General features: G+C 33.3%; 4 protein-coding genes across 7 annotated transcripts; all 4 read right to left on the reverse strand.

Moving 5' to 3' along the window:
- Positions 1-217: 217 nt before the first annotated feature.
- LOC143634292 (uncharacterized) lies at positions 218-4,813 on the reverse strand. Of its 4 annotated transcripts, none has more exons than XM_077102415.1 (11): positions 4,665-4,813; positions 4,409-4,561; positions 3,390-3,572; positions 2,964-3,146; positions 2,557-2,742; positions 2,227-2,412; positions 1,868-2,047; positions 1,513-1,692; positions 1,115-1,294; positions 665-914; positions 220-561 (listed from the first exon to the last, which is right to left on the reverse strand). In XM_077102415.1, the coding sequence occupies exons 1-10, from the start codon at positions 4,789-4,791 to the stop codon at positions 697-699; spliced, it is 1,776 nt and encodes a 591-aa protein (XP_076958530.1). In that variant the 5' UTR covers positions 4,792-4,813; the 3' UTR covers positions 220-561; positions 665-696. The 4 variants fall into 4 exon arrangements, with proteins under 4 accessions (XP_076958547.1, XP_076958530.1, XP_076958536.1 ...); XM_077102421.1 differs by having other exon boundaries at positions 220-519; positions 650-914; XM_077102424.1 differs by having other exon boundaries at positions 221-461.
- A 3,361-nt stretch (positions 4,814-8,174) lies between these two features.
- LOC143631485 (uncharacterized protein C106.07c-like) lies at positions 8,175-8,652 on the reverse strand. Its single transcript, XM_077100250.1, has one exon. It carries the CDS (start codon positions 8,609-8,611, stop codon positions 8,213-8,215), a length of 399 nt encoding a protein of 132 aa, XP_076956365.1. The 5' UTR covers positions 8,612-8,652; the 3' UTR covers positions 8,175-8,212.
- Positions 8,653-13,641: 4,989 nt separating this feature from the next.
- Positions 13,642-18,959, reverse strand: LOC143631496 (ferredoxin--NADP reductase, leaf-type isozyme, chloroplastic-like). Its single transcript, XM_077100258.1, has 9 exons — positions 18,775-18,959; positions 18,007-18,244; positions 17,552-17,688; positions 16,430-16,508; positions 16,217-16,308; positions 15,514-15,591; positions 15,372-15,434; positions 15,049-15,283; positions 13,642-13,724 (listed from the first exon to the last, which is right to left on the reverse strand). Exons 1-9 carry the CDS (start codon positions 18,877-18,879, stop codon positions 13,657-13,659), a joined length of 1,095 nt encoding a protein of 364 aa, XP_076956373.1. The 5' UTR covers positions 18,880-18,959; the 3' UTR covers positions 13,642-13,656.
- Positions 18,960-19,730: 771 nt separating this feature from the next.
- LOC143634337 (protein ALTERED PHOSPHATE STARVATION RESPONSE 1-like) lies at positions 19,731-24,105 on the reverse strand. The gene is made up of 4 exons (XM_077102454.1): positions 22,892-24,105; positions 21,547-21,767; positions 21,219-21,442; positions 19,731-20,711 (listed from the first exon to the last, which is right to left on the reverse strand). The coding sequence occupies exons 1-4, from the start codon at positions 23,817-23,819 to the stop codon at positions 19,886-19,888; spliced, it is 2,199 nt and encodes a 732-aa protein (XP_076958569.1). The 5' UTR covers positions 23,820-24,105; the 3' UTR covers positions 19,731-19,885.
- Between the last annotated feature and the right edge of the window lie 1,708 nt (positions 24,106-25,813).

Genomic DNA, 25,813 nt, shown 5'->3' on the forward strand with positions numbered 1-25,813 from the left:
TAGAAACAGGCATCCATGCTTGAATGTTTTCACGTATGTTTTTTTCATTTGTAAGAGCCAGTTCCTATTATATAATGACTTGAATGGGTTCAATACCACAATTAAGTTAAACCAGTTAGTTTTTTTTTAAATGCTTTTATGCCCCCACCGCAACGCAGTATGCAACATTCATCCTATCAAAGGTCAATTAAGCTAGCAAAGGCACAAATGAGGATTCACGTATATGAAACCAAAACATAAAATTGTCTTAAGTTACCATTTTTCATTCCAAACATCAATCAATAATACAGAGAATATTACACTCACGAAAAAACAAACTAATCCATGACCCCCAACACTGCTGAAATAACTACAATCGACGACAGGAAATAACATAACACACGACTAAGAACAAAGCAACCAAGTTAAACATGGGAGAGTTTGCATGAAATGTGGGTCTTCAACTGTTCAACACAAGTCTTCTGCATGAGTAAATTGAAGTGAATACAATTTACAAAAATACCCATGGAAATTGTGGCAGTGGCGAGTGTACGTACTGGGTCGACATCATTTTCCCCTATACTGATAAAGCAACATGGATCAATCACTTAGATGTTTATAAAAAAGAGAAAAGAAACTGATTACATGCTCACATTAAAGCTAAAGAAAGTGCATTTAAGCTAACCTGGCTCATTTTTAGCAGCTAACTTCTTGGGCTCAGCAATATTCAACGCATAAATGGTACCGGTTGGATGGATATTTGGAATCTGGTTGCAATTTCTTGGGCTCAGCAATAACTTCAAAGCAATATTCAGAACACACATGGTACGGGTTGGATGAATATCTGCAATTTCGATGTACGACGGTTTTCTTGACTTGAACAGATGTTGCAATTTTAGTCGGTTGAGAACTTCTGGTTTCGGCTTTCAATCCAGCTAAAAGATTATAGCAGTTAGTAACACTATTGATCAACTGACACCAATTTCTTTATTTACATCGTCTTAATTGGGAACCTATGTAAGTTTTTACTTTGTATAAAGCAACATGGATCAATCACTCAGATGTGAAAAAAGGTTTTAAAAAAAAACTGATGATATGCTCACATTAAAGATCAAGAAAGTGCGTTTAAACTAACCTGGTTCATTTTTAGCCGCCGATTTCTTGGGGTCAGAAGTAACTTCGAAGCAATATTCAGAGCATACATGGTACGGGTTTGATGAGTATCTGCAACCTTGATGTACTCCTGTTTTCTTAGCTTGAATAGATGTTGCAACTGAAGTCGGTTGAGAACTTTTGGTTGAAGCTTTCAATCCAGCTAAAAGATTGTAAGAGTTAGTAAAACTATTAATCAATGGACACCTATTCCTGTATTTCTATCATCTTAATTAACAACCTATGTAAGTTTTTACTTTGTACAACAAATTCATTTTCTCCAAAGATTGATAAAGCAACATGGGTCGATTACTATGTGAAGCAAGCAAGAAACTGATGATATGTTCACATTAAAGATGAATAAAGTGTGGTCAAGCTAACCTGGTTCATTTTTAGCCGCCGATTTCTTGGGCTCAGAGGTAACTTCGAAGCAAAATTCAGAGCATACATGGTACGGGTTTGATGAATATCTGCAATCTCGATGTTCTCCTGTTTTCTTATCTTGAACAGATGTTGCAATTGAAGTCGGTTGAGAACTTCTGGTTTTGGCTTTCAATCCATCTAAAACATTATAGCAATAAATAAACTATTAATTGATGCCAATTACTTTATTTTCATCAACTTAAATAAAAACACATGCACATTTTTACTTTGTATAACAAATTCGAATGTGAAGAAAAGTAAGAAACTAATGATATGCTCACATTAAAGACGAAGAAAATGCGTTTAAGCTAACCTGGTTCATTTTTAGCCGCCGATTTCTTGGGGTCAGAAGTAACTTCGAAGCAAAATTCAGAGCATACATGGTACGGGTTTGATGAATATCTGCAATCTCGATGTTCTCCTGTTTTCTTATCTTGAACCGATGTTGCAATTGAAGTCGGTTGAGAACTTCTGGTTTTGGCTTTCAACCCATCTAAAACATTATAGCAATAAGTAAACTATTAATCAATTGATGCCAGTTACTTTATTTTCATCAACTTAAATAAAAGCCCATGCACATTTTTACTTTGTATAACAAATTCGAATGTGAAGAAAAGTAAGAAACTAATGATATGCTCACATTAAAGATGAAGAAAATGCGTTTAAGCTAACCTGGTTCATTTTTACCTGCCGATTTCTTGGGCTCCGAAGTACCTTCAGTGCAATATTCAGAGCATACATGGTACGGGTTTGATAAATATCTGCAATCTCCATGTACTCCTGTTTTCTTGGCTTGAACAGATGTTGCAGTTGATATTGAAGTTGGTTGAGAACTTCTGGTTTCTGCTTTCAGTTCAGCTAAAATATTGTATCAAATTAGCAGTAAGTAAAACTATTAACCAATTGACACAAAATCTTGTAATCAATTACTCAGATGTGAAAAAGGTAAGAAACTGATGACATGACTCACATTAAAGACGAAGTGAGTGCGTTTAAGCTAACCTGGTTCATTTTTAGTCACTGATTTCTTGGGCTCAGAAGTAACTTCGAAGCAAAATTCAGAGCATATATGGTACGGGTTTGATGAATATCTGCAATCTTGATGTACTCCTGTTTTCTTAGCTTGAACAGATGTTGCAGTTGATGTTGAAGTCGGTTGAGAACTTTTGGTTGCGGCTTTCAATCCATCTAAAAAATTAGAGCAATAAGTAAAAACTATTAATTAATTGACACAAAATCCTGTAACTCTTCATTTTGATATGAAAATCTATAAGTTTTTACTTCGTATATCAAACTCGTTTTTCAACCAAATTGATAGAGCAACATGGATCAATCACTCAGATGTGAAAAGAAGTAAGAAACTGATGACATGCTCACATTATAGACAAAAATAGTGCGCTGAAGCTAACCTGGTTCATGTTTAGCCGTTGATTTCTTGGGCTCAGAATTAACTTCAACGCAATATTCAGAGCATACATGGTACGGGTTTGATGAATATCTACAATCTCGGCGTACTCCTGTTTTCTCAGCTTGAACAGTAGCAACTGATATCGATGTCGGTTGAGAACTTCTAGTTTCAGCTTTCAATCCAGCTAAACGAGAACAGCAATAAGAAAAAGTGTAAAAATTTAACTATTAATCAGTTGACACAAAATCCAGTAACCTTTTCATCTTAATATGAAAACCTACAAGTTTTTACTTTGCATATTAAACTCACTTTTCGCCCAAACTGATAAAGAAACATGAATCAATGAACCCATCATTCAGATGTGAATACAGGTAAGAAACTGATGACATGCTCACATTACAGATAAAAAAAGCGTGTGTAAGCTAACCTGGTTCATTTTTAGCTGCCGATTTCTCAGGGTCAGCAGTAACTTCGAAGCAATATTCAGAGCATACATGGTACGGGTTTGATGAATGTCTGCAACCTCGATGTACTCCTGTTTTCTCAGCTTGAACAGTTACAGTTGATATTGAAGTTGGTTGAGAACTTTTAGTTTCAGCTTTCAATCCAGCTAAAAGATTATAGCAACAAGTTAAACTATTAATCAACTGCCACAAAATCCTGTAACTTCTTCATCTTAGGGTGTGTTCATTTCGCTAGAATGGAATGAAATTTGGATGGAATTTGAATTGATTTCTATTCTTTAAGGTGTTCGTTTCGTTGGAGTTGAAATCTTAATTCCATTCAGGGTGTTAGCGTTTTCAGGTCGGTCGCGTTCGGTTTGACGCCCCTGGTTAGTTCACATTCGGTTCGACGTATCGGGTCTGTTCACGTTTGGTTTGACGCTTTCGCTTTGGTTCAACACTCCGGGTCAGTCCGCGTTCATTTCAACGCTCCATGTCAAAGTACGTTTGGTTCGACGCTCCGGGTCAGTTCACATTCGGTTCAGTGCTCCACGTCAAAGCGTGTTAGGTTTGACGCTCTGGGTTAGTTCACGTTGGGTTCGACTGTCGACCCAAAAGTGACTAGGAATGTCAACCCAAATGCGGCCCGATTTTCCACACGAAAGCGTTCCTTATCGTCAACCCAAATGCGACCGGAACGTCAGCCTCGCCCGAACGCGACACTAAGCGTAGACTCGGTCGGTTGACCCAAACGTGACCTGAGTTCTTGACCTGAACTTGGTGGGGTTGGCTGGAGTTTGTGGTGATAGATTCCAATTCATTTGTTAAGCGAACACATCAAGAATGAAATTGGATTCCAATTCCAAATCCAATTCCATTTCATTAAGTGAAAGGAACACCGCCTTTATATAAAAAGCTAAAAGTTTTTTACTTTGCGACAAAACATTCAAATTTGAAAACAAGTAAGAAACATTAAAGACCAAGTGAGTGCGTTTAAGCTAACCTGGTTCATTTTTCTTGGTGTCAGAAGTAACTTCGAAGCAATATTCAGAGCATACATGGTAGGGGTTTGATGCATGTCTGCAACCTCCTGTTTTCTCAGCTTCAACAGACGTTGCAGTCGGTTGAGAACTTGTAGGTTCAGCTTTCAATCCAGCTAAAAGAATACAACAATGAATCAATTGACATGAATCAGTCACAAACTGATTATATGTCCGCATTAAAGATAAAAAAAAAGAAAAAAGTGCATTGAAGGTAACCTGGTTGATTATTAATCGCCAATTTGTTGGTGTCAGCAATGGAGTTGAAGCAATATTCAGAACAAACATGGTAGGGGTTGGATGAATGTCTGCAATAGAGATATAATCCTATTTTCATCTCAGGCATCTGCTTATATGTATGTATGTATGTATATATATTCCTGCTGCTGCATATGGATAGATAAAAAGAACATGAATCAATTCCAAAAGCTATATCCATGAAGAGTAATAATACTATAATATATCAAATAAAAAAAGGTAATTAGGAGAAAATACATGTCAGAATCAACTAGTAATAAAGGCAAAATAGCAGTTAGTAAAACTATTAACTAACTAAACTAATCGAGTAGGAAAGGAAATAGAATACCTGTGAGAGTCTAGAATCCTCGGGGGGGGGGGGGGGGGGGATTGAGGAGTGGTGAATGAAATGAAATGAAGTTACACATCGGTGTGTGTGTTATAAGATAGTGACCGGTCGGCCAATTATTTATGGAAGGAAACTTACTTCTCCAATCAAAAGTAAAGTCACATTTCTTTTTATATTATTCATGTTTCACACATGGCATGCTACTATTGGTTCGGTATATATTTAGGTTAGGTTAGGTTAACTAGCTATAACTTCTCTTCTATCCACAAAATTCAACTTATCAATAAATATTTCTTTAAATCCCCCGAAGAAATTTTATCTTTCTTCTCGTAAATAAAAGTTTTTAAAAATGTCCAACAGAAACGTTATGTGTTTGGTGGGCAAATACGTCTTGAAGTCATGTTTACCCTTCAAGCGTGTCTTTCACGACATAATTGGTTTAAAAAGATAGAAAAATATATGAATATGAATTGGTATTAAAGTTCATAATTAGAAAAATAAAAATATAAATCTACATCGACATAAGATGAGGTAAAAGGGTCGCAAACTCACATATATCGCGTTTTTAAATGATCAATCCAAAAATTACAGGTATTATTTATTATGACATGCATAAATTGTGTTTGGGATGAACATCAAGACATAAACGATTAATACGAAACTAACTAAAGAAAAGTGACTTGCTAGCTAAAGGGCGATTTTTTTATTACCGAAGAGTTATACGTTAGTGAAAATTGTTATTGTCGTTGGGTTACAAGGATTGTTATTGATTCATATAATGTACTCGAGAGGGACTAACTTGTTATTTAAAAAAATTGGAAAATGAAGCTCATGGTCGTACAAATTGACATTATGCGAGAAAATCCGCATTCACATAAATGTTTAAGTACTAAACCACGAAAGCGTATGATTCAACGTATGTAGTTGCTAATCAATTCTCTCAAGATACTATGAATATTGATGTGAATTTAAGTAATTTTTATGAGTTAGGACTTATGGCAATTGCGATAAAGAAAAAGTTTGATAAGCAACTATGTCAATTACACCAGTCCGAATTTGTTATGTACTTTTATGTTGTCTTAGAATCCCGCTTGCAAGTACATGTTATTGAGTTTGGTTTTACAAAAGTATGTGACTTGATATAGAGGGCCAAATAGGCAAATACAACAGGGAAAGAAACGAGGAAAACGACAAAGCACAGGTTAAACCTATAAAGGGCATATGCTTAAAAGAATAAACAAGACCATGATTTGATATAAATTCTTCGAGATACTCAACATTTTCGAAAATGATGAAAGGTATGTTGTATTATCTATTATCATTTTTTAGTTCTTATTCTTTATGGTTTATTATTGTAGATATATTGTCTATTACGGTTTCTAGTTGGATCGGTCCATCGGTAATCCCATAACTTTCTTTATGCGAGGTTGTAGGTTCGAGTCTTGCATGAAGTATCATGTTTCGCGTTGAGCCATGGGGGTTTTCTAGTTGTGGGTTTTCTTCTGGGTGGGTGAGTCAGGCAACCACGTTCTGTCCTTTGAACGAAAGAGTAATCAATTTGTCTGTCTGATCCTGAATATCTGGCTATTAGCTATTCGGTAAAATAAAAGTCATACCATACAAGGTAGATTTAGCGAAAGGTTATAGGTGAAAATGTAAAAGGTGATGAGCAAAGACCATAAGTGATTTGTGTTCATCAAATTAGATTTGGAGCATGCTTGAGATTAAGTTTGAAAAATGTTTATTGGCTTATTGGTGTTTTCAAAAAACCAATAAGTTAAAACGTGTTTAGTAATCATAAAAATCTTTTTTATTTTAACTTTTTGAAATGATTAAATAACTGTTTTTTAAAAGCCTAAAATTTTGACTTTTTATAATAGTTTTTTAAAAAAACTAATAAGCCAATAAACATTTTTCAAACTTAATCCCAAACATGCTCTTATTCCAGTGAATTTTGGCTTTCTATTTGGATTCAATTTGACAATTCAATTTAACTGACCCAGATTTTGTATTTCATTCTTTCTATGGCGTCATACATCTCTTGTAGGTATTTGACAAATCAAATTATTTGATTCAAGTTTAAAGTTCCATTCCTTCTCTGACTTTTTGCATCTCTTGATATTTTCTTTTTCTTTTAGTAATTCACAAACTTTCTACTCTACATACACATTTGTTTTTACAATCACCGGTCAACACATAGGTCAAAGACCATTTTGAAGTTAGCATCATATGTTACATGTTGAATTAACATTATTATTAGTCATTTACTAATTATTTATGTTTTTCTATACATAAAGTTTCTTCTGAACAAATATATAATCCTTTCTAAGTATTGTGTTATTAAATGAAAACCTATACTCCATCAATCAATGCTTACTCCACCTTTTTCCATCAAGTGTCAAAAACCTGTAACAACTCGTTTGTATTGTTTAGATTAGTTTATAAAATTGGTTCATAGATTTGCAAATACTTAATGCATCAATTCATCAAATAAGAATACTAATAGCCATATATGCAAAAGGTTACAAGTATTATAGTAATACACGACACAGATTCAAGTACGAAACCATCTTCATCAAACTAAGGTGCGTCACTGATGATACGCAATGAAAAGCCAGTACACGTTCAATGAGAATTATAAATAGGACTTTCCTGTATTACACGAGCTAAAGTTGATACAAGACAACTATACTATGTAACTCCCGGGCTCCCAATCAATGACAAACCTTGGACAAAAACGGCCAGATGGCCAAACTCAATGCATATAAAAATTGTCATAAACCAGAGTGGTTGTGCCCAAAACTCTAAGATGAAAACAGGTAAACGCGTAAATTTACACTACTTAGAAAAATAAAGGGTGGCCGGAGCCACAAAACAAACATCGCCCTTGCTCCTGATTATAACTATGATTTTATAACTGCGATTTCATTCGACGTGAATACAAAGGTGTCATAACAATATAACATCCTATATGCATCAAATAATCTTAACTTGTAACACTTAAAATCCAACTCAAAGAATAAAACAAGCAGAGCAATTAAACATTTCAATCTGAAACATGAAATGTTACCACTGAACACAAATTTATCCTGAAGCAGCTGTTGTTATTATTATTATTATTATTATTATTATACAAATCTCTTATAACATTTAACAAAACAAAATAAAAAACAAAATAAAATCATAGACTGCCTTTAATAATCTGCCTCCTGGCCAAAAACCTGGCAATCGGCGGAGTCACCGCAATCGTAATCGGAACCCTAACCGGAAACAACGCCTTATTACACAGCACCGCCAAAGCCAACGCGCCGCCGCTCGACGCAGCCAGCTCCGCCGTCCGGTTCCTGTTCTTCGATTCCGGATCGATATCATCAGGCACCTTAGGTCCGCCCATACCTACTTTCTCAAGGATGGATTCGAGCTGCTTGAATCGAACCTTCTCGAGAGCTGACTCGACGTCGAGGTTGTTCTTGATGGCGATGTAGAGTCCGGTGATGCTGGCGGCGGAGACGGAGAGGTGGACGCCCAGTGCCACCTTGCCGTATTTCTTAAACAGCTCGCGGAATCGACCTCCGGCCATTGGTTAAATGGTGATTTAGGGTTTTAGATGTCGGAGAGGATGAAGAATAAGTTAATAAGTGGTCTGACCAGCCGCCGGTGTACATTTTTGTAGTGTAATTGGGCTGGGCTTTATGTGTGACAGGCCCAACTACAGAGAGGGGCCTGTGAAGTATATGTTGTGAAGAATTGGTGAATAACCAATCATATAATTACGTTAAAAGTCACTGTTTTTTTCTCTTTCTTATTTAATTAAATAATATTTTTTACAATTATTATTATTATTATTTATCTTTACTTCACTCACAACCACTTTTTAAAAAATGTTTAAAAGTTATACGAAATAAACAGTTAAACCCCAAATTTAATTTTTTCATAACATTTTCTTTTTCTACTCACAACCACTCATAATTATACAATATCTATACTATATAATAAATAAAAACTTACTAAGTGACACATGTCATCATCAAATTCATCCTTACAAAATTTTTCCCTCCTCTCTCTCATATTAAATATATTTGGCAATTCTCTTTCTTATTAATAATCTTGTATTTCATTTTTTTTTACTTTTTAATCTTTCATTTTCTCTTTTTAATAATTCTTTGCTATTAATAATTTTGTATATTATTTTTTTTTACTTTTAATCTTTGATTTGCTCTTTTTAATAATACTTTTCTGATTTAAACATTAAATACCAACATAAATATGTTTTTTTGTTTTATATAAGTATATTATATTAGTTATTAATATTAGGTTTTTTATGTAACTAATTGTCACGTTGATATTGAATAATGATTTTAAAAATTAAGGTTGTAAATATATTATATTAATTAAGGTTTTATAAAAAATGATATTATTAGATGAAGAGGCAAGATTAATTTTAAAATTAAATTTCAATAAACTTTAACTTATTAAATATATATGATTATTTACTAAATTACAAGTTTTTTTCTTTCAAACCCTGAAAAGACAGATTCACTATTGATGTATTCTTAATGTTTATGTTAACTTAAACAAGCGAGTTTCTTTAGCCGGTTAAAATATCAAACATGGTTCAAGTCAAAACAGTTTATAATTAAAATGAGTTTCGGTCCACGTGCTAGTTTAAAAAAGTAGCCGTTTACAACTTCTTTTTAGTTAACTATTTAATCAACCTATCATTTACGCTAAGTTCATAACAAAGTTTATTTAAGATCAATTTATTGTATACTTATTACTACTAAATGATTGTATCATAAAAAAGGAAAGTACCTTAAGTGCATTCAAGAATTAGAAGTGTCATTAAGTTAAGGCTGACTATTAGCTCTTATAGGGTCATTCCAATACAAGTATATCTAAAAAAAACTTATAACTAAAAATACTGTTAACTTTTAACATCTTTCACTATAAATGATTATGGAAGATGTTTTGGTTTTTCAGGTGGATAAAATCACTTATTTTTGGAATACACATGTTAGACATTAGCACACTATTAATCATATGACAAATGGACTTTGTATATTCTTCTATTATTGAAAATATTAAAAATACATTTTTCTTTAGTGAGCGAGTTATACTTGCACCGAAAAATGTGGCCACTCAAGAAACCAGCAACGATCGCTATCCATGTTCTATCAGTCATAAAATGATACGTTACAAGAAAGTATTAGTTTTCTGATGTTTTAAATGACCTTAAAATCTAAGGTTGTCATGTTATAGATTAGTCATAAAAGTCGACGTTGAAGTAATGTTGCTTAAAATATTAACTAGAAAATTGGTATATGCAATGATACTAAGCTATATGTGAAAATACAATATGATAATTGTGTTATAGAAGCCGAAATCATATTCGAAAGCAATATTGGAACTCACATTTTTATTCTTAAAAAAAATCTTATACCTTTAGATAAAATGATTAATTTCAAAGTATGAATTTTTCACTTTATTTTTGTTTTGCATTAAAGATCAATAAAAGTTAAGGTCAATTATTATAGATGGTTGGTTTGCTTTTGAGACAATTTATTTTTAACTCATGATAGTTATATGTTTCATTATTTAGAGTTATAAACAAAAACAATGTGAAACTACATTGTTTTTATATAGAAAATAAAGTTACAAATAAAACTACAAGTATTGTGTACAAAGAAATATTTGGAGTTTTATTAATTTTTAACAACTTTTTATTTCCATATTGTGTAATGTGTAATTTATTCTACCATATAATATATCTATATTTTTTGAATATATTTTTTGTATTTTACATTGTGTTATTATTTAATTAAATTTATTTATTCTAACCCGTGTGCTACACGGGTAACTAACCTAGTAATTTATAAATTCCCCTCACATCCTTTTGGGGAACCGGCTGAGAATACTCGTTTTCAAAGAAAACTATATCCGATATGATTTGATAAAATAAACTTTAAACCGGATTCAAAAACGGTTTAAACTTTAAACCCCAAACTGGTTTTAATCTATATTCCAAGTTCATATATCCAATGCATAGCGGATGCAATTAATGCTACCAAGCATTACTGTAAAACCGTGTTTCATTTCATGCCCCTCATATATTTTTTGGATGTTAGTCTAAGTTGATTTGCGTGTCTCTTGCTACATAGCTTAATAATACTTTCGCATAATTTATAAAAACTTTCTCAGACGGTTTTTTCCGACATTTTAAGATATTCAAAGAATTGTATGTCATCATGTTGTGTCGTATGCCATGCATGAAAATGATAGATTCATAATGCTTAAATGCATTACTAGCTTCAAATAATCTCCTCCCTCCTTTACCAATGTAGTGATCATTACCATAGTTTCCCTATCAGTTGGCTCAGTTGGGGTGGATCTTTGAGTTTGAATGGGTTCACCCCTTGGTCCACATTGAAAAGATTGCAATCTCCTCTGCTCTTCTTCCAACTTCTCCCATTGTTCTTTCTCAGTATAGAATAACTCCTTCAACTGTCCTTTCCCAAGATTATCAAACACAGTTTCTTCCATGCCCTTTCTCATCATTAAAGCCTTTAAGGTTTTGATTCTGTTTTCGTCTTCCCAGGGTAGCAAGTTCACACTTTCAACTGGTTCCTTCTTATATATATATATATATATATATATATATACACACGTACATACGCACCTGCACAATAAGAAAAAGAGTGAAAATATGGATTAATAGAGTTACACCTTCACTTCTCACACTTCTAACTGTAAAAAAACTTCTGAAATGATCCAATGCATATATATATATGTATAATTAGCAACTTAAAGTTGCATAGATAGTTGTATCTTAATTAAGTTTAGTAAATGTACTTAATTTTAGTTTCTTATTTTTTTACGTAACATTTTACTTTTTAACCCTCATACTTTTATATCTTTTACAATTTAAGCTATACACCTTTTCACCTTCAATTTGGTTCATATACTTTTCATCTTTTACAAATTATTCATTTTACTTTTTGATCAAACTTTTGCAAATTAAAACGTCGCAACGTGGTGTGTGGTTCAACGTTTTTACACATACTTTTCCTGTTTAACGGCTCTGCTGCAACACACAAGTCCTTAATTAATTTAATTATTGTTCTCTACGGTTTATGTGTTTCTCGTGCTTGGTTCACCGTTTTTAAGTCTATTTTTCGTTCGGTTTTACTTTAACTTGGTTATTGTTTTCTATGTTTAGTTTCTTTTATTTATTTCTTGTTTTATACGAACCTTTCCAGTGTTGGTGGTCAATGGCGGTGTTGTGGCATTGGTGATTCTTGGCACGGTTTGCACCTCTGACGCAACACGAGGGTTTTTATACTGGTTTATGAAAGTTACTCGCCGCGGAAGAGGGGATGTTGAGTGAAGGAAGTGGTGGTGGTGGTGGTGATTTATATTTTCGAGTGAAATGTATATGTAAATAACGGTTTTACACCCGTCGCCGCAACGTGTGGGTGTTGGTTATAGTTATTTTATAACCATTAAAGACTGAGTCAAACTCAACCCCATAATAAACGCATTATTCCGCTTGTAACCGGCGCTCGTTAATCTAATTTACGTTGTCGCCGGTTGTTTCCATAGACGTGATTACAAGTTGGAAATAACGGGGAATCTTCTTCGCGGTTATTTTAGTTTCACCAGAAAAAAAAATTTCTAAATCTACCGGATTTCGGTAGACCACAAAATATAACAATAAAAAAAATAAACATAAATAAAAAAGGTTGTAAGCTTACATGGGATTTCGGACCAACTATGTATGGTGGAAAATAGAAGTTTCCACGGATAAAGGTTTTTATTTTTTATTTTTTTTATTTTAGTGTTAGAGCAAATGTGTTCATAACCTTGATAAGAAATAAGAGACTGTAAAGAGAACTTGGTGTGTATTGATATGAACATGTTTATATAATTTACATTATATAGTAACAACAATATGATACATATAAATTGTAGTAAATACATGATCAATGTAATCATCAATGGTAATAAACACCTTGTCAAGGTAACCATTAATGGTAGTAAACACCTAATATAAAATATAATGGAGTTGAATGTGATAATAGGATATTTCATAAAAAACACTACTACTAATACATTATTTTAATAACCAATATTATGTAACCACCACCCTTCAATCCTCATTTGGGTTTTAAGAACACAAAGATCTATCAAACTACCAAAACAAAATGCATAATAATGACACAAATTGCATTGTACATGAACCCATACAAAAACTCAATAAAATGAAAGGAAAAGGTATAACTTATAACTTATATATATAAATAGAAAAGAGGAACAATATACCATTTTTACATTCATTTAGTGTTTTAAAACTCTCTCACACAGCATTGTTACCGATTAGATATCCTTTCGAAGGGGCACTTGAAACATTGGTCTACCCTTTGTCATTTGGAGAGAAAGTAACATGCCATAAAAACACATTTCAAGGATCGATACTCTTATTTCCATAATTGTAGTATACTTTCATAATCAATGCCCTCCAAAGGAAAAAAAAAATATGGTATACCATAACAATAGACTTGGTTTTTAAGAAATTAAACAGAAGCAAATTACAAAAAGAAAAAAAAAGTAAAAAAGAAGGTTACCTACTTAGTAAACCTCCACATTCCATTGACCTTCTTTCTTCAACTGCTTCTTGTATGTTATCCAATCAATGCCTACAAATACGCATTGAAAAATGCATGTCAGTGACCAAGAATAAAAGTCAATGAGGGTATTTCCGTAATTTACCATTCTGACCCTTCAAAATTTTTAATGTGACAAAAAGGTGAAAATTTTAACATAAACTTGTACTTTTGCTTCCCATAACAAAATTTGCCATGTAGTAAACTGGCCAGTGTTCATGAGTTGATTATACAACTTTTAATTGTAAAATATAAAGTCAATTAAAAATTTGTAATACACAGAATAATAATGACAACAAGTTTATCATGATCAATCAATTTTAAATTGTAAAGATTATAAGAATAAGTATATCATTAAAGTTCAGGTATATGGTTTTTGGGATATTCATGTTTTTTGGATAAACATGAGGAGATGTTCTGAAATGACATCATATTAATTGATTAAAAGCTATGATATTTTATGTGTATGAATATTTTTTTATTAGTATCATGGATATATATTATCATTTTTCTAGAGTTGGTATGTACTTGGAGAACATTTTTTGTCACACAGGCAACTATATATAGTTATATCAAGAGTAATAAGCAGGCTTATATGTTACTTTATTAAAAGTTACCAGCAGATATGGACTAAAAATTTTGATTTTTGATAAACAGTGTATACATGCTAATACAATCACAAATGTAGTGTAAAAGGAAGTTTTTACCTATTTGTAACATATTTGTGTAATCTTAGTTATGTAAATTCTGTAATTTTAATTTAACTATAATTGTATTAACAATACATGATCAATGTGTTGACTGTATTTCACTTAATTGTCAAAATTTAAAATTTTCAACAATTACCCGTGTGATACACGGGCCTCAAACTAGTTTTAACATAAACTTGTACTTTTGCTTCCCAAAACAAAATTTGCCCTGTAGTAGATTTTATCATGGATGCTAAACTAACCGTGTTCATGAGTTGACAGGTCCAACCTGACACGGACACAAAATTTTGACACGAACTTGAAAATCACGAACCTAAACCCAACCTATTTGACCAAACGTTTTTCACTTTTTACTGTTTTCACGTATTAATGGTTTAAATTTACTTTTTTACGGTACAAAAGAATACAACCTTTATATATAACCATTACATTTTAGTTATAAAATCTTATGGCGATTTCTTTTTTAGTTTTAAATTATAAAAAACCAAACCAATTTAATTTATTACTTAAAACACGTTTTAAAAAATAAAAGGGTTAAACGAGCCAACTGTGAACCAGAACCAAACAGATTAACCTAAACACGACCCGTTTAGTTAAATTGGTTCACAGGTGTCATTTTGCCACCTCTAGTTTTAAGATTTTCTTACCATCTTCAGCAGCCAGTGTACCCATAATATCATCAATACCCTTCTCCATGCCTTTAAGCCCACACATATACACAAATGTGTTGTCTTTCTTGAGCAATTCCCATAACTCTCTGTCATATTGAGCCATTCGGGTTTGAATGTACATCTTTTCACCCTTGTCATTAGTTTGCTCTCTACTGACTGCAAAGTCAACTCTTATGTTATCAGGCTTAATCTCCTTCATTTTCTCAAACTCCTGAAAATGTCAAAAAGTCAAACTTATGTTTAGCAAACTTCAAATTGATTTTGGGTTTAGTGAAACGAGGGTGGATAAGTTGTTTTACTTCTTTGTATAACAAGGAACTGCTTGTGGGAACACCCAAAAAGAGCCATGCTAACCCATTGAACTGCAATTAGGAATCAAATTGAAAACATTATTTTGACTACTGAATATTGGTCAACAAGATTTAATTGAAGGCTACTTACTTTATAGTCTTCATGCTTCTCGAAGAACATTTTCCACAAAAATGAGCGGAAAGGAGCAATCCCGGTTCCTGTTGCAAGCTGCAATTATAAATAAAAAGAGACATTTGAGATCACAAGTTTTTTATCTTGTCCCATGGCATGCAGTGAGTTTAAGTTTTGTTGCTAATTTGGGTAACAAACTATATTATTTATTGCTTGGTATGTAGGTGATATTATTTGCTATGTAAGCTACTTGAGTGATTTTGGGCCGAATCACATCTAGTCGGTAAATTTGGGCCGATTTTGACTTAATAAAATAAAATATAATTGGTATTTCTATAATATTAAAGGACAAATGTCATTTCTTTTAACTAATGATTAACAAACTTTAGAGTAATTTATTATTTAAAAATGTATTTATCTTATTTATATTTATTCACCGATTTTGTTATAAATATTAGTAAACTTATGATATTTGAAACATATATAATATCCAAAAATTAATTTTCGTTATATTTATCATGTCGGAGTATTCCCCGAGTACACCCAACTCCTCAGTCAACCGCATAGCGACTTTTGCAACCTTGCCTCACGCTTGAGCTTTAGAGGCCTTAACACCTAAAACTGCCTCGCGCTTTTTTTTTAAACTAAGGTTTAGTGACATTAAGATTTAATGGTACAGCTGGAGTATAAATTTATATCAAGAGTAGAAGTTAAGTTATACCATTATAATTGTAGCATTTGGATCCTTTGGCATAAGCATTTCTTTTCCTACCGGACCGGTTATTTGCACCTCGGCTCCCGGCTTCAAGTCACCTGAGTTACAAATACACATTTCATGCAATACCCATGTTAGATGACACATATATAAACATCCTACAAAAACAAGAACAATGTCAAAATAAGTAACAGATCAATTTTAAGGTTAAATCCTTACACAAGAAGTTAGAGCAAACTCCTTTAACTTCTACCCCTTGGTCATTCGTGTAGACAAGTCTTTTCACACATAAAGAGACCTAAACAAAATTCATAATTCAATATCGAATTTTTTTTACTATTAAAAAATATTACCAAATAAACAAAGTCTTAGGCATGCACATGAATTTGTGGCAATAGAAAGAAAAAGAAACTACTCATTTTTAAATTCTGGGCTTATTGGATTTTAATAATCTCAACTAAAGGCTATTGGCCGATAATAATTTCAACTGAGTTTATCACCACTATTTCCCAAATTAAAAAAAAAAAATGGCTCTCAATGGTCCTCAGTTAAAAAAACTTAGCGGCGTTAACTTGTTTCTGAATTTCAAATTGATTTTTGTAGGGCTTGTGATTAGAAGGATGATACTAGTTGATTGATATAAAACTTAGCTCGAAAGGATTTGAAGCACTAATCAAGCCTTTTGGAGCATCATTTCGATCTAAGTTTACACCAATCGACTCGTATCCTCCTTCCTATCAAAAGCCCTAAAAAATCGGGTTGAATTCGAAAAAAAGTTAACGTCGTTAGGTTTTTTAATGGAGGGCCACTTAGAGCCAATTTTTTAAAATTTGAGACCATAGTGGCGATAAACTCAGTTGAGATTATTATCGACCAATAGCCTTTAGTTGGGATTATTAAAATCCAATAAACGTAAATTTGAAACTACAACATTTATTCATCTATTTTAAGATTTCTAAAGAAAAATACATAAACAAAAGTCATTTATTTATAGGTGTATCATGCGTAGGTACATGTGTATTTAATTCTTTAAAAGTGAAAAAAATAAAAAGAAAATAACAAACAAACGAACAGATTAGTTTGACGGATATTTTTTTTTATTTTTTTTCAATTTTTATTTTATAACATAGACATTTTATTAAAGAAGAAAAAGTTTTAAAAATATTAAACATTCATAAAGAAATTAATGATTTATGTTTGTTTTTTTTGTTCTCAATTTAGTTTTATGTAATAAATCTATGCATATGCACAACCAACAATTGCCATTTTTTACATTTAAGTCTACAAAATACTATAAATATTTTTTTTAAAAAAACAAGGGTATTGTGTTGAAATGCTTACTGTTTTGGAGTCTCCAAAGTCACCAATAGCACTGCTAGCAATGGAATACAATCTAAGTTTGTATGGCTTTCCATTTTTCGGGTCAATTCCGTCTGGAATTACACCGATGGATTGTCCTTCTTTATACGGGATCTCACCTAATCAACCCAAAAATATAAGTTTTATAAAGAAAATGAATGTTTAAATATTTTCAAGATTCACACTCTACTTCCTAAGGATTCATTCCGATTTTTGGAGTCAAAGTCCAAGCACTCTAGAAATCCAAAATCAGCATGATAATACTTTAGTTACAAAATAGAAACTATATAAAGATTAGCCCTTGACATGACATCTAACATGGCACCCTATTAGTCAGAAATAACAAATAAACACATGGCAAAAAGTCGGTGTTTTGTGCTTTGTGTGTGATAAATCAATCAATCTCGCAGCTGAAGTTAACAAATTCAAAAACATACCCTCAGTGCTGAAAACCATGTGCCATGTTTCACCAGGAGCATCATCACCAGTGATCTTGGTGTTGAGAAGACACCTGCCAATATATGGTTCCTTTGGTTTATACTTATTTGTAACAACACCCTCCTCTTGTTTCTTTGTAATTTTTTCTACTTTAGCTGGTGCCTCGGCCGCTGTTGTGATCTGGGCTCTGATTGATAATGATTTACCACTTGTTGACACATTTTTGTAATGTGGCACCTAAACATTAAATCAAAATTAGGCAAAAACCCATTTCAAGAAACACAAAATACGCAAAACCCATTTCAGTAAACACAAAATAAGCAAAACCCATTCCAATAATAGGAAAGTTAACATATATGTTGTCACCGGATCCGAGTTCGAGTTTCGTTTCTATGGTTCGGTTTTTTTTTTTTTTAAAAGGTTATGCTAGTACTTTTACACCGGGACAATTACATACTAACGGCTGATAGACGGGCAACAAGCTGCGCCGCTACCCCCTTCTGAATAGCAAACCCTACCCTACTAAACACAACGTTCCCTTTAGCATGGGCGGAGTTACTGCTGACCGCCTGCTGAACCCGCTTAGGGAACTGAACCGCGTTCGATTTTACTCGTTATTATCCGCTTTCGTTTTAATTATTAAATGACTAATAATTACTTAAACGAATATAATATGTTAAAACTGGTTAAAATTGTTTGACCGTTTTGTTCCGTAACAAAACCATCATCAAATGTAGATGAGTTGCAGAGTGATGATGATACATTACCTTGGTGAATGAGAGTCGTTCTTGAGAACTGAGTGATGTTCTGGTTGAAATAACAGTGGATTTGGAAGATGGAAGAGAGACCACAGCGCTAACTGCGGCAGCCATGGTGGTTGAATAAAATGAAATGAAGATTGAAGATGGTTGAGAGAAAGTGAAGATATAATATGTGTGAAGAAGAAGAAGAAGAAGAAGAAGAAGAAGAAGGAAGATATTTGCAAATTGGTTGGAGGATATTAGAAAGCCAATGGCAACTGCAGATGTGAGGATAAGAAATTTGTGTTGTGTTGTGTTGTCTTTTTGGAGTTTGATTTTTTGAATTTATGTGGACTTATTTTATTTTCTAAAAGAAATAAAAGCAAGCTATATTCTATGAAAAACAAAATATCGTTTTAAATATCCCGATTGAGTATTGTTATAAATCCAGATATCATATATTTATATACATACACACATACATACATTTGTGGGAGGTTTGTGTATTGTTGTGTTGTAACTTTTGCATAATAGGTGTTTTTGTGCTTTGTGTGTGAAAAATTTTGCAGCAGTTATTGGTAGAGGTTGAAAAAGTTAGAAACGGCTTAATATCTTTAGTTTGATCTGTCTTAATTCTGCCCTTTATCCGAGTAGTCTTTTCTTCGCCAAATTGCCCGAAGCTTGAGGTGGTTTAGATGGTCTGTGAACCATCTTTCAACACAATGGTTTAACACCTGATCTATCTTATAACACAATAACCACCACATTGTTCACTTGTCAAATAAACAATAAAATGCATAAACTACTCAACAATAGAACCCCCACTCCATTAAGAAAACTGTACACACCAATTGCCCACTTGCATATCCACCTTTCTATACAAACTCAATGGGACTTAATTTATTACCCATAGAGATTTGCAAGAAATGGTCAGATTTCAGTTTAACCAACAAAATTGTGAGCAAAAATACCAATGATATCAACGGGAACAAATTAATCAAATCAAATCCAACTGCGAATGCGTCTCAGCAAGAGGCTTAGAACACAAATCACAATCTAATGTACAACAATCACTAAAAAATAACCAACACCATTACCTCAAAGAATCCTTAAACAACACAAAAGCAACTATCTTTGGTCATCTACTGCTCCCATCTCCTTGGATACAAGAAAAGTTTTCAACTTTTTCACGGTTACCGACAAGATCACTATACATTTTTAGTGACCCTTTTGAGAACTCTATTAAATCCTCAAAAACCCGACAAAACCCGGTTTGAAAACCGTTCAACGTGATCCTTTGAGTTTCGTGCATACAACTTTGATGTTTCCCTCTTTCAAGTTCCACTTTTGCTCTAAACTCATCTAAATAATCCTTTCTTGATTTCAAGTAATCTGCTTTCTGGTCAACCTCAATCTCACAAAGCTCAAGGCCCGGAATCTTGGTTTCAAAAGCCCGGGTTTCAGTTTTCTGAAAAGCAAGAATCTTGCGGTCGAGTTCTTTAGACAAGCTATCAACTTTCCTTTTCTGATCTTGTTCTTTACCTTGCTGGATCCATAAAGAATGTAAATCTTTTGAAAAGCTTCTCATTGCAAAATAAACCGATTTGTCGGGTAATTTGTCCATAAAGTTGAACCAATCTTGACAAATCATCAGCAACGGTGGGCCGTTTACTGTTTGAAACGGTTGAGATGTGTTTCTGCTTTTTGAGTAGAATTCAACTTCTGGGACTATGAACTTTGATAGCCAACTGTAAAGAGCTCCAACATATTGTTTTTGTGCAGTTAGGTAGTCGCGAAAACATGCCCGCCAGTTTTGGAATTCAGCCTCTAGTTGCAGGGTTGCGAGCCGGTGCGTGTTGTTCGAGAATCTGCCATATGTTGGACATGTGAAGAGTTTGACTTCTGACATGATTTCGTTTTGGATTTCGTGTGATTCCAACATAACCTTCCACATGTTCATCATGCTGCATAAACATGGCACGGGTTATGATTACGATTTACCACTGTTATTGTGTATGGTACAAACAGGTGATGCACGTGAATCACGAGCCGAGCCGAGCCGAGCCCAGGTAAGATTGGCTCATTAGCTCGCCTGTTAGGCTCGTTAAGCCCGTCTGTAGGCTCAGTCATTAGCTCGTTTAACTAAAGCTTAAATTTTTATATGTATATAAACTATAACCAAAATTTTAATGTATATAATATAAAATGTATAGTTTATCAGTTATGGATTATGTGTATTTTATAAACAATGATTTTTTTCTTTATATGTATCAATGTATAACAATATAAATTAATTTAAAAAAAGATCCATGAGCCGGATCGAGCTTTTTACGAGCTGAGCTCGAGCTCAACATTTCTGCTCGTTAAGACAAACAAACCGAGCCCGGGCCTGAGCACAACCTGGCTTGTAGGGCTTAAGTCGTTTACAGCCCTAACTTGCACAAGTAGTCATTGAAATATTTGATGCATACCCGTGTAAAAGCTCAATAATTTGAGGCTGCAACTCTTCATCTCTAAGTTTCTCAATTCTTTCTGAAATTGATTCGGCACTTCGAATCGCAACCAAGATCCGACTATACAAATCTTTAACTGCAGCCCGTGTTTTGTCTATTGTTCCCTCCTCATTCCCCTTCACATCTTGGTTCCTCAATTGACTGCATTTTCTCTCGTATAACTTCCGAGTGTTGTCTCCAGCCTAAATATCATGAAAATGTCTCACTTTTATACACTTTGACCAATAAAAGTCAGACTACATGTCATTTGCAACAAAGCAAATTACAAAAGATTGACATAAAGTACCTTGACTTCTTCATATAACTTCTTTTCCCAAGCATAGAGTCTTCCCAGTGTTAAAGAATGGCTTCCTGAATTCATCCCTCCGCCATCATCAAAGAGATCGTTATTGAATTCGGTCCACGCGGAAGCTGTTTTGGAATTTGATGCTACAAGACTCTTACATGTTGATGAGCGATAAGATGTTGACCGTGATGTGATTGCTTGAATGAGCTTAGTTGAATTTTCTGCATTGTTACAGGAGATATTTAGTTTCTTGAAAGTTAAAAATGTGAACTTTGACTCTCAAAAGTCAAAATGTGTAGTTTCTTGAAATATATGGTGCAATTACACATAAACAAGAATAAGAAATTGGGAAAGCATGCCAAATTAAAAGCTTGAACGGATGTAAGAACGACAAACTAACCGTCTTTAAACTTGTGAATGCACTAGGTTTGATTCTTGAAAGTCAAAATGACAGTAATTCTTGTAAAGTATGACAAAATTACAAATTTAATGATGTAAAGTTGTAAACAGTGCAGGAATCTTGAAATTTTAAATACTTATGGATGGAGGGATATTGTGGTCATTTTGACCATTTGTTTTCTATATGCAAGTCCATAATAATCATCCTGGCCTCATGAAATAGGACCCACAAAATAAAATTCATGATAGCAAAAGTGTCTAAAACAGGAGCCTAAGCTGATCAAGGGCCCCTTTTAATTTTTTGCACATAATAAGGAGACAACTAAAACTGTAAGGAAAAAGGCATGCAAGAAACAACAATAAATGAAAATTTCACATTTGACTTAAGACAGTTAAACAAAATATTACTTAAATTTGAATTCAAAAAAAGCCTCTTTTAGTAATCTACATTTCTACCCCTCAAATAATTTTTCAGCTGGTGGTTTAATATTTTGTAAAAGAAGATAAGTTATGTTGACTAAATATTTGACCTTTGCCATGATGAAAAATTAACATACATGAACCACATACTTTATCAGAACTCAGAGTTGATGATTTAACCTCATCAGCCAAAAATCAAGTGGTCAAGAAAATGAACTCTGTATGTTTGACTGAACTATTGCAAGTCTGGAATGACTAAAAAGCCCCTGCCTTTAAACATTTTAACTTTCCATAGCCAAACCAAGTACTTTCCAAAACCAGAACTCAATACTTTTCTAGTTCTAAAAGTTTTTCTTCAAATAAAATTTATATCCAAATAAAAACAGTTTTTTTTTTTATAAATAAATCATTAACAGTGGTTCATTTGACCAAAGCTTTGACCTTTTCTGAAGATAGATCAACAAATCAAGAATGGATGTGTATATGTGTGTGTGTTTGATATGCAAAATGACCAAAAAGCCCCTACCTTTAATTTCTTCCAAACCAGACTGTAACTGGATCCTGTTAGATTCCAACATCTTGGATACACCTTTACCAGAATCATAAACCCTAAGAAAATAGTCTTCAATATCCTTCAATGTTTCCAACAACTCCCTCCCATTTTCAGGTGTGTCAATGACAGTCAAACCCTTCTGTGCTTCACCCTGGCTCATGTTAGCACAACCCACCACTTCACTCCCACAACTCTCCTCTTCTTTCACACTCTCTTTCTTCTTCTTCTTCTCTTCACCACTCACCACTTCGCTTTTCACTTCTTCAACTCTCTCAACCTCTTCTTCAAGCTCAGGTATACCTTCTTCTTCCCTAACTACCCTCAAATCTTCATCAGAATACCTATTATACCCTCCCATAACTTCTGGCCTCATGGTAACAAAAGGGTCAAAAAAATCCCACCCAAACTCTATGTTCTGTGACTGCATTGGTGGCGTACATGGAGCTGGTGGGTCCATGTAAAAATACCCACAGCCCTCTTCTTCTTTCACCTCTTTCTCACTCCTGAACTTACTTTCTCTCTCATCATCCTCTTCTGAAGAAGTTGAAGAAGATGAACAGGAACAAGACCCACATGCATTAACATCATCTTTACAATCTTTAACCTTTTGGGCAGTGTTTTGATCATGGTTTTGAAGAAACAAAGGGTTTGACACAACCTTGTTTTCTTTAGGAGGTGAGGGTGGTGGTAAGGTTATAAGAAAGGGTGATGAAGCTGACGAGTGTCTTGCAACAAAGAGTTTAATAGCAGCTGAAACACCAAAAACTGATTGACAGTATCTAAAATGTGCATCTGCAAGATTGTACCTTTTTTCCACAGCTAACTTCAAGAACTGTTTTCTTTCTCTGCAAATGGTCACCACTTCCTCTTCTTCTTCCAACTTTGTAGCAACACACCCCATTTCAAACTAAACCCTAAAAAGAAATGATTTTTTACAGTGGGTTTGTGTGAAAAAAGGAATCTTTTTTGTTGGTTCAAGAAAATGCAGGTTTTTAAAGGAGGAAATCAAGAACAGGTTTGCTTAATAACAAGATTCTTGATTGATGAACCCTAAACAAAACCCATGTAGTCAAAATCGTTTTCTGAAGAAAAATGGAGTGTTTTGAGACAGAGAGAGAGGGTGGTGGGTGGGTTTACAGAGAAACAGAGGACAAATAGTAAAGTTAGGTTTTTTCTGAAATTGGCTTGTCAAAACATATGAGAGAGAGTGTGTGTGTGTGTGTGTTTTATATTTATTTGTTTGAACTTTGAATTTCAAATGTGGAATAATATGGCTTCTGTGATTTGTACATTAAGCAGTAACAGTTGTACTTCGTTCATGGATAGTTGTACATGGTGTATAGAGAGAGACTTGTAGACATGCCTTGGATTTTGGATTTTTGACCACCAGTGAAAGGAGTGAATTTGGTTTAGATTATGTTGTTTTATATTGCAGGAATAAACTGTTGGTATATGGAATTTAGCTGTTGATATAAAATAAATGTTTTTTTTATTTATTCAAGGTTATGTCTCTTTTTTTAAGACCTCTACTTTTTAAGAGTAATAATATTTTACAAGGAAAATAGTTTATGGGCTTAAGATGGTGCATTTAATAAGAAGATTGTATAAGTGTGAAATTACATGTAATATCTATGAAAATTTATAAGTTATGTTTTTTTTGAAAAGCACACACATTTTAAGAAAAAAAATCTTATTATACTAATAAAAGAAAATGTTGAAGCTTAGGTGTCAAACCTACATTTCTTCTAATTTCTAATCTCTCATCCCATTCATTTTAGTTATTCATGGGTCATGGGTCAAAACCATTTTGTCAAGTGGGTTATAACATAGTGCGGATTTTTGGATTTTATTAATTATTGAATTAAATATCATTTTCATACCTGAGGTTTGACAAACTACGCAAGTTTATTATTATTATTTTTTTTGATTTCTTGCAAATTAACACATGACGTTTCCATTAAAATATGCTATTTTAGTACTTTTTGTTAACTCCGTTTGTTTTTCCCATTAAATTTACATTAAGCTAAGTTATAAGTATTTTGAGAATCACAATTGAAATAATAGACCTTATTTATTTTTATCATTTGAAAAATCTCGTATAATACACGGGTTCAAAAGCTAGTTTATAAATATTAATTAAATGAATTATATATTTTTTTAAGTTAATATCTAAAACATATACACACAGTAAGAAATCTTTTCCAAGATATCGCCTCAACTTATAAAATCCGTATTTTTATTATCATCTTGGACCATCCTCTCGCTAACATATTAGCTAGGATCACGTGACACTACTGCATCACCTCACTAACGTTGTAGTCCCGTATACTCATTGCCATACACATTTTGTATCCTTCATCGTGCCATGACCCGTCTATCTCTCTAGTCCCTCGATTTCATCACATCATGTCTCAATTGTTTGCTTCTTTCATCTTCTACTTAGGATTCTAACTCGAATTTTGTCTTTGTTACAACAAAGTTACATGCAATGCTTAGTTCAAAACTTCATTAGCGTTTAAAGGGTTGAATGCCTCGACGTGAAACAAAGAAGGCCATTGCTAGTCTCACCAGAAGGTTAGGTCTCATAATTAAGTTCCAACATGATATGTAGTAATCAAAATTCCCTGGAAAGTAATACATTGTAAACGTTGAGCATTGTATACATTTCATGGAAATAGTTAAGTTACTCACGCTACTAGTTTATCCAACACGGTACAACTATTTAACATTGTACAACACCCGGTGAAGGGTTTTAAGTCCGTAAAAGATGAATGTGTATAGTTAGCGTAGAACTTAATTATTCTCTAAAATATAATATAAAATAGTCGTCAACTCTTCCAAACATTGACGTGTTGTTAGTGTATATATTTGTATTTTGTTGGTACTGAAAGTTTT

Source organism: Bidens hawaiensis, unplaced genomic scaffold (genome assembly GCF_021521415.1).
Source record: "Bidens hawaiensis isolate Kalapana, Puna unplaced genomic scaffold, B.hawaiensis_p1.1 tig00000512_1, whole genome shotgun sequence".
Lineage (NCBI taxonomy): Eukaryota > Viridiplantae > Streptophyta > Magnoliopsida > Asterales > Asteraceae > Bidens > Bidens hawaiensis.

Bases quoted from the DNA above. Each gene is read 5' to 3' on its own strand.
- LOC143631496 (XM_077100258.1), bottom strand. From the start codon at position 18,879: ATGGCTGCCGCAGTTAGCGCTGTGGTCTCTCTTCCATCTTCCAAATCC. The intron at 18,245-18,774 runs GTAATGTATCAT...TTTAATGTTTAG, and splicing joins AACGACTCTCATTCACCAAG to GTGCCACATTACAAAAATGT. The intron at 15,592-16,216 runs GTATAACTTAAC...TTATAATTGCAG, and splicing joins CAAATGCTACAATTATAATG to CTTGCAACAGGAACCGGGAT.
- LOC143634337 (XM_077102454.1), bottom strand. From the start codon at position 23,819: ATGGGGTGTGTTGCTACAAAGTTGGAAGAAGAAGAGGAAGTGGTGACC. The intron at 21,768-22,891 runs GTAGGGGCTTTT...GTAACAATGCAG, and splicing joins TGGTTTGGAAGAAATTAAAG to AAAATTCAACTAAGCTCATT. The intron at 20,712-21,218 runs GTATGCATCAAA...ATGTTTATGCAG, and splicing joins ATTATTGAGCTTTTACACGG to CATGATGAACATGTGGAAGG.
- LOC143631485 (XM_077100250.1), bottom strand. From the start codon at position 8,611: ATGGCCGGAGGTCGATTCCGCGAGCTGTTTAAGAAATACGGCAAGGTG.
- LOC143634292 (XM_077102415.1), bottom strand. From the start codon at position 4,791: ATGCCTGAGATGAAAATAGGATTATATCTCTATTGCAGACATTCATCC. The intron at 2,413-2,556 runs GTTAGCTTAAAC...ACAATATTTTAG, and splicing joins AGTGACTAAAAATGAACCAG to CTGAACTGAAAGCAGAAACC. The intron at 1,295-1,512 runs GTTAGCTTGACC...ACAATCTTTTAG, and splicing joins GGCGGCTAAAAATGAACCAG to CTGGATTGAAAGCTTCAACC.